The 8,599-nt window shown below is 38.1% G+C and overlaps 1 protein-coding gene across 3 annotated transcripts; it reads left to right on the forward strand.

Annotated features, from left to right (window-relative positions):
- Positions 1-8,312, forward strand: cdk21 (cyclin-dependent kinase 21). 3 transcript variants are annotated; one of them, XM_028455362.1, is made up of 8 exons: positions 1-174; positions 1,344-1,606; positions 3,404-3,536; positions 3,625-3,792; positions 4,637-4,746; positions 4,815-4,865; positions 6,825-6,954; positions 7,760-8,312. In XM_028455362.1, exons 2-8 carry the CDS (start codon positions 1,371-1,373, stop codon positions 7,835-7,837), a joined length of 906 nt encoding a protein of 301 aa, XP_028311163.1. In that variant the 5' UTR covers positions 1-174; positions 1,344-1,370; the 3' UTR covers positions 7,838-8,312. The 3 variants fall into 3 exon arrangements, with proteins under 3 accessions (XP_028311163.1, XP_028311165.1, XP_028311164.1); XM_028455364.1 differs by having other exon boundaries at positions 1,349-1,606; XM_028455363.1 differs by lacking the exon at positions 1-174 and having other exon boundaries at positions 1,138-1,606.
- The last annotated feature ends 287 nt before the right edge of the window (positions 8,313-8,599 follow it).

Raw genomic sequence — 8,599 nt, forward strand, 5'->3', positions numbered from 1 at the left:
AACGCAGCATGTAATGATACCAACACGGATGCAACGCTGGGAAACATTTATTTTATTGTTTTTCTGTTCCTGATATTTGGCCATTAGGGGTGTGATTTCTCCATTAGTTTATCCACATTATTCATTCCAACCGACGAAGGGCAGCGGCCAAACTGTGCAGAGTGGCAGCGTGAGGTAAAGTTACAAAATAACACAAAACATGTTCAACAACGAGGGGAAATGATTGTCTGTACTGTGCTTTCATTAGAGCATTGTTTTTGTGCAGATGTAGATGTTTTACTACCTGTTATTTAACTCAAAAACCTGAGTTTTTAGCTAGCTCTGCAGGCTACAGCTGGAGGCCATCATTTTATACTAGGATGACCACATTTAAAAAAAAAAAAAAAAAAAAAAAAACTCAAAACACGTAATTTAACCAAAGAAGACAGATTTTTTTTTTTTTTTTTTTTAAAAAAACAAAAAACTATTTACATGTGCATTTATTTGTAATGGGGGAAAATGCCACATAAATTACATTTCTTATTTCTTCCTTTTGGATGAAATGTATTGTTACAATGACTGAACCAAATTCAAAGTAAAAAAAAAAAAAAGAGCAAAATTTTAAGTGAACGTAAAATTGTTTTTTTTTTTTTTTTAAATAATAGTAATAAAAACGTGTGATATTGTCAATGCCATCGACCAATCAGCATCGAGTTGTTAAACGCGTGGAAGACTTTTGAGCTTTTTAATTGGTTTATATAGCAAGCGCTGCTATGGTAACTGTTGTGATTGACGGCTAGCTCACAGTCCACAAAGTTTTTAAAGAGTAACTAAACCCCAAACTCACTTTTTTCCGGCTGAATACATATGTATTTGAGTATTAGTAGTGCTGTTGATTGATCCTAGTCCAGCTTTTAACATTTTAGTAAAAGTATTTTAATTTTGCGTATTTAGTTGTAAAATGCCAGTTACTTCCCTCAAAGGGTTGAATGCCGGCTATTATTATATTATTATATATATACTATTATTATACAAATCAATGGTTTGGGGAAAATTGACTGGTGTCATGTACTGAGAGCGCATCGTACTGAGATTGCATATGCGCATGCGCACTACCGGAAAATGTATTTTTGCTAAAAAAAAAAAAAGATAATTTTTTTGAACGGACACGTGTTTTATTTGTTTCATGGATTAGGTTAGGGCTAAGCTTATAATCTCAATAGGTAAATTCAGACCGTGACACCGGGACATGGGACGTATAAACGGAAAATCGAGACTGTTCCGGGTGAATTCGGACATCTGGTTACCATATTTTTATACATATTTCCTGAGTGACACCTAAATAATGCTTTTTTCCTGTAAAGTTCAGATGATTTTGACCTTTATGGTGGATGGAAATGAACGTCTGGAACACACCACTGCGCTACCAGCTGCTGGCGGAAGTCGGCAAAGGCAGCTACGGCAGCGTCTACAAAGCCCGGGAGCTGGGAGGGAATCAGCGCCTCCTAGCGGTCAAAAAGTTTAACATCCACGGAGATACGTCAAAGACCGGAATCCCTAACTTTGTCATCCGAGAGGTGGCACTGCTGCGCAGGATGGAGCACTTCAACCATCCCAACATAGTCAGGTGAGACGAGTAGTCAACTGTATTACAACAGTGAAAGCACTAGGGATGCACCGAAATAAAACATTTTGGCCAAAAATGACAAAACCAAAACACGGAAAGAAATTAAATTCGTGTACCTTTCGTTCTTTGGTTATTTCGTTTCAAAACCAAATTGAGAAATTGAAAAAATGGGTTGGTTTTTTTGTTTTATTAATTTAAAACCAGAATCTAAACAAGCAGCGTTTTTCTGTTTTAAAATTAAATCTGGTTCTGTTTGTGTGATATTTGGATACTTATGGGGAAACTAGGACGAGATCTTCATGTCACCACACGGAACGACCGACTTTTACTCTGCTGTGGTCAACCTCACATCGATGGCAGAGGTGCAATTTGTGTGTCGATGACGTTTTGTTAAAGAGGTAGTGATGCTGGAAGTCCTAATCTCTGAATATCTGCCAACTTTACCAAACAGTGTTAGGGTTCAGATAGTATCCAGATAAACTGGTGACTGGGCGTACTTTTGCTCCTGGTCCGGACATAAACGAAGGGTACGCGGATTAAATTATTATGCAAATGATTAGTTTCATTGCATTTATGGCTCTGAATGTGTACTAACCTCACTAAAATTGAAATATTGCAGTTGTATGAATTAATATTAATGCTTCAAAGAAAAAAAATCGATTAAAAATATGAATAAATGTATTTAGCACCAACATTCCAACAATGCGCAATATAAAATTGAAAAAAAAATCAAATGTTTGACTTGACCCCGCTCATACAATAAACAATATTGTACAGCCTTATACCTGACTGGGCTGCTGAAAGACAGTCAAACTGTATATGTTCTCTCATTCGCTTTATTATCCAAGCACACAGTGACGGCTACACGTAACTACTGTGTCGACGTGGCACAGAAACATAAAACACACTTACTGTACGTCTTCGACTCAAACGCTGCTCAAAAAAGGCTTTAGCGCTCAGATATTTTGAGCACTAAAAATGTAAATACTGCCACTCCGTGAATCCAAGGACAAGTTGGCCTGTTTCTAGACAAGCATGTGTTGACCGCAGTGTTTGCTCGCGTCTTTATGGCATCCTGTTTCAGTCGGCTTGTTTCGGTGAGAAAAATGTTTGAAAAGTGGGCCATTTTCAGTCGAAAATGTTTGATGCCTCACTAGAAAGTACAAATACTTCCTATCAAAATCTACCCAAAGTAGTTCAGTCAAAACATTACTTAAGTGAAGCTAAAATCTTGAGCGCAAATATCATCATCAGCACAATTAAGAGAACACTGACGCACAACTCTGTTACACTTTTACTGTTGTGCAAATGAATAACACTGTTTGGCGTTTTATTAACTACCGTAACAGTTAGGTTTGTGTTTATAAAATCACATCAAATCAACCAAGTCATTAATCATTCACAGAATAAACAAAGAACTGTTCAATAAAATCTAAAAAAAAATCAAGGCAAGAAGTCTTCATTCACTGACCAATACAACTGTTGTTCTCCTAAGACTTATATATAAATAAAATTATTATTATTATTATTATTTTTATTATTTATTATCACAAGATCATATTTCTGTTACTTGTATTAACTTTTGAGCATCATCAGGTATATTTAACAAAAACGAATAATGCAATGTTCAGAGCCTCTTGTTTAGCTTAAGCAGACTTTCTATTGCTAGCATTAAATTGCTGTTTTAATGATTTTAAATATTTGATATTAAAACTAAAGCAATGACTTGTTACCGTGAGGTTTAACTATTTAATGATTAACAATGCTTTTTTACCTGTTCCTTTTGTTACATGTCAGACTGTTAGATGCGTGTGCTGAACCTGCTGGGAGGAGCCTGGACTTGACTCTGGTGCTGGAGTATATCGATCAGGACTTATCCACCTACCTGTCCAAGGCGCCGCCCTCTGGCCTCAGCCGCGACTGCATCAAGGTGGGCACTACTTCTAGACTCACGTTATTTACACACCTCCTCCTCTGCTGAGACATGACGCTAACGCTCTGTGTCGTACCGCCGTCAGGATTTGATGTCGCAGCTGCTACGGGGACTGGACTTCTTACACACTAACCTGGTGCTGCATCGGGACCTAAAGCCAGAGAATGTTCTGGTCAGCAGCGGAGGAGCAGTGAAGATCGCCGACTTTGGACTCGCACGGATCCATTCCTTTAACATCGCTCTCACTCCAGGGGTGCGTCCGAATGCTCTCTCCTATTTCCTTTCCTATCCACTTTTCCTTAACCCCCGGAAGTGTTTAAGTGTCGGCCATGATAAGGAGCATTCCAATTCTCTAAAAGTCATGAAAAGGCGACTCAATGCTTCCTTCATAACCTCCTCAAGCCTAGGAAACACTGATGCATTCTTTACCAAAGGAGACTAGATAATGCTGTCCCACAATTCCTTGCGGCGACAACATTGAAAGGGACACGCTCAACTTACGATGACATAAAACGGAGCACTCTGTCATTCAAGAAAAAGGGAACATATTTCATTCACCTATGGAATGCTTTGTGCGGTTGTACATTTGTATGTCTACAACATGATGTAGGCCTACATCTTGGATAAATGTAACAATTTCATAAAATCATACTTATTTTGGATGAATGTTGATTTCTGAGTGGAAGGTGAGTGTGAGCAACCATTGTCAATGTGACATTCTTTTAGTTTCACTTTTGTTCCTCGTAGCCTGGTATTTGATTTGATTTACATTCAAACCTTGTGATATTTGAGATTATATCAGAGGTTAGAGGCACAGGGGAAAGTCTTATAAATGCACTGTTAGTAGTCTATTTTCGGAAATTTGTAGTTTTTTTTACCAGGGCCGTCGTCGGATTATTACGTCACCTAGTGGAAGTGCGTCTGATTGTCTAAACAAACTTGATGGCTTTTCCCTAACTCCTTAACCCTGTGATGTCATCCACGGGGTTAAGGAAAAGTGGATAGGAAAGCAGATAGGAGACGAGAACAGCTGAATATTCAGGTGGTTTTCCTACTTGAAAGTGAAAGTATTCCCTTTTGTGTGCTTTTCCGCTCAGGTGGTCACTCTGTGGTATCGGGCTCCTGAGGTGCTGCTCAGCTCTGTTTACATGTCCTCAGTGGACATGTGGAGCGCTGGCTGCATCTTTGCTGAGCTCTTCCTCCTGAGGTAACGATTCTGTGATTCTCCGTGGCTTTGTCATGTGATGTCTTCATCCCTGCTCTTGTGTCCGACAGGCCGCTGTTTCAGGGCTACACAGAAGTGCAACAGCTGCAAAAGATCTTTGAGTAAGAATCGTAATAACCTTCAGTTCTAAACCAACGTGAACTTTTTCATAAACTGTGCTTGATAAATAATAACCACTTAGCACATGGTAATAAATATTATAAATATTATTGATTTATAGCTGCTGTAGTTGATCATTTTTTATTAGACTATAGGCTGTGCTTGAAGTGGCACCCTACGGTACTGTACACGACAAACGCAATGAATATATACTGTCTACTATATACTATGATGATAAGTATGATTAGGATGATGATCATTCCCTTCCCACTGAAGTATACGTCCAGGTTTCCCAAGATGCATTTCAAACCTACAACGACAAAAACCTGAAGCACACTGAGGCTAAATATGTTCGTTAATTCTCCATCTTTGAAAGTTCTGCAAACATTTTAAGCAAGAAAGTGACCAAGTAGAATATCAACTAGTGCTCATTTTAATCCATAAAACTTACTTATACACAACATTTCAGAGATTCCATATTCTCCGCCATTTACTACTGATGAAACTTTTGGTTAACAACAAGAGCCCTGTTTTCAAAAGCGTTAAAAACTAATGGAGGACAAGAAGAGAGGCATGTTTTTTTTAGCTTGATGTCGGTCCCAGCATGATTTTACATTCTGCTCGCAATGCATCATGGGGCGGTTGAGTATGACTAGTGTGCCCACAGTGCATAGTATACATCCGGATATTTCTTGCATACTCAAGCTTTTCATACTATCTAATGTGTGAACGCACTACATACTCATTTTAACATCAAACTTAGTATGAGTAGTACGTTAGTATGAGTAGTACGTTAGTATGAGTAGTACGTTAGTATGAGTAGTACATTAGTATTAGTACGTTCGTATGAGTAGTACGTTTGTATGAGTAGTACGTTAGTAAGAGTCGTACGTTAGTATGAGTAGTACGCTAGTATGAGTAGTACGTTAGTATGAGTAGTACGTTAGTATGAGTAGTACATTTGTATGAGTAGTACGTTCGTATGAGTAGTACGTTAGTATGAGTAGTACGTTAGTATGAGTAGTACGTTAGTATGAGTAGTACGTTAGTATGAGTAGTACATTCGTATGAGTAGTACGTTAGTATGAGTAGTACGTTAGTATGAGTAGTACGTTAGTATGAGTAGTTCGTTAGTATGAGTAGTACGTTCGTATGAGTAGTACGTTCGTATGAGTAGTACGTTCGTATGAGTAGTACGTTAGTATGAGTAGTACGTTAGTAAGAGTCGTACGTTAGTAAGAGTCGTACGTTTGTATGAGTAGTACATTAATATGAGTAGTACGTTAGTAAGAGTCGTACGTTAGTATGAGTAGTACGCTAGTATGAGTAGTACGCTAGTATGAGTAGTACGTTAGTAAGAGTCGTACGTTAGTATGAGTAGTACGTTAGTATGAGTAGTACGTTTGTATGCCATTTTTAACCACCATAGTGTAGGCCTCATAGATGAATAAATCAAATATCATTTACTCATAGCAAAGATGTAAAAGGTTGAAATTGGAGCTCGGAAGTTTGTTTTCATCGCCACCATAAACACTAATTGTTGCATTGCATTGTGGGATGTGGAGTCATGTAGATGGATGCATAGAAGTGTTTTTCCGTAATTCTTGCTGTGATTTCTTGTGTTTCTTTGCCAGAAAAGGAGGACAGTGATTAACTCAGTATTCTTTTTGTTCTAGTTTGTTCCTGGTATTCCCCGTGATATCAGAATAAAGTAAAAACACTTCTATGCATCAATTTCAAGGACTCCACATCCCACAATGCAATGCACTAAATGTGTCTGACAATCACAATAAACATTTTAAACCTTTACTTCTTTTTTTCAGCAAATTATCTTTGATTTATTGTGTCTATATCTGATAAAAACGTATAATCTCCAGCAGCAGCTTTAAATATTTGTGAAATAGTATATTATTATATAGTTTGGCTTTTACTACATGTTTGTTGTTTTCTGGGTTCGTCAGGGTGATCGGCTTTCCCAGTGAGGAGGACTGGCCCAGCGACAGCCCCATCCCATACTCTGCCTGGGCACCAGCGATCATTTGCTTCAACCTGCTGGACAACCTGCAACCAGATGAGAAAGAATTACTTTCTGTGAGCAAAACAGGATTTTTATGCCGTGGTTTCAATCCTTTGTCTGAGATTCTTATCACTTCAGGTGCAGTCGCTTAGGGGATATTTTACATACATGTTTCTTAAAGGCAGGAGGAACCATAGGATTGCATTTGAGCAGTAAAAACAGCATTTCTATAAGATCCCAGCATTCTGTGTCAGAGCTTAAAGCTGATATCTGGAGTTTCTGAGAAGTCTATGTTTATGTATGATTCTTTTGAAATGCGAAAAAATACCTAACTAGTCTTTTACTATGGTCATTCATATACATTGATGTACAGTATATAAGTCCCTCCCCTGTCCTTTAGACCCCTATACAAATGGAAACGATTGCGCTCAGGCAATAGGCTCCGACTTCCTGTTTTTGAGACTGTCAATCAAAGTGAATGTGGAACTGTGCACAGAAACAAGGCTGCGCGTCACAACAGCAAACAGGTAAATATGATTTTGTCTTTTACCTGGACCCATAGACCTATATCAATGCGACCCGATGTGACCTTAAAGTAGAGGCGTGGCTTCTGGTAGATTGGTAGAGGCAGTGGGAGGAAGTGAGGCTGTTTAGGGCGGGGCATCGAGCCATTTCTCAGAAACTCTGGATAGCAGCTTTAATATGAGAAAAAATCTAATCGTTTGGAAATCAGTAAATTCAGTGATTGATTCTACTTTGAGATTGTTGAGTGTCTCGTACCTTCGTTGATTTCTGCAGTTTGCTCTGCACAAACAATGGCTTTACAAGACACCCCAGTTTAATGGTTACATTCCTTTTTCTTCGTTTTCATTTTTGCAGCAATGTTTGACGTTTAGGCCGAGCTGTCGTATCTCAGCCGCCAAAGCCCTCGCACATCCTTTATTCTCCAACCACTGAGGATGCAGGTTTGAATGAGGAGAAGGTTCAACCATTGCTGCTCTGAGCTCGCACACTTTACCGTCTGATGCAATAATTCATCTTGTGCCATCAAATGCCTCTCAGTTTAGCTCGGCTTTAAGATCATTTGGGATGAAACTCCTCAGCATCATGAGATAATATGGTCGGGTCTTTCATAATCACTAAATCAAAAAGAGAAAAGTCATTGATGAAGAATTTGGGATGTTTATGGCACAAAGATAACAGTACTTTTCTAGTTTCATGTTAAAAACACTAGAGTTTGTGTGTTTTCTTGTTCCTTCAAACGGATTTACCTCATGTGAACAGGAGCTGAGTGAGTGTTATTAGTTACTTTACATTTTAAAAATGGCGAAATATAGTCATGATTATTATTTGTTGCTGTTACAATCAAGAATGTCGTTATGTACTGTGCAATTGCGGGATTTTGTTTACAATATTTGAACATTTTCTATTGACAGAGGATTTAGTTTTATTTTTTTATATACAGATTTGAAATTTGTTTTCTAAATGTTACATTGTTCAAGAAATTTCATTAAAAAAAAATCTCCACATCAACTCCAGGTTGTCTGTTGAATGCATTAATGATTAATGCTGGATTCAAATACATTTTATCTTGGGTCGACTTGTCGGCTCTAATTTGCATGTGAATTTGAATGACATTCTATTTTTAATCATGAGTTTGTTGTGGAATTGGCCATGCTTTGCAGCCATTGTTGCTCGTACAATCATTCCCAGACTGTT

This window comes from Gouania willdenowi, chromosome 8 (assembly GCF_900634775.1).
Source record: "Gouania willdenowi chromosome 8, fGouWil2.1, whole genome shotgun sequence".
Lineage (NCBI taxonomy): Eukaryota > Metazoa > Chordata > Actinopteri > Blenniiformes > Gobiesocidae > Gouania > Gouania willdenowi.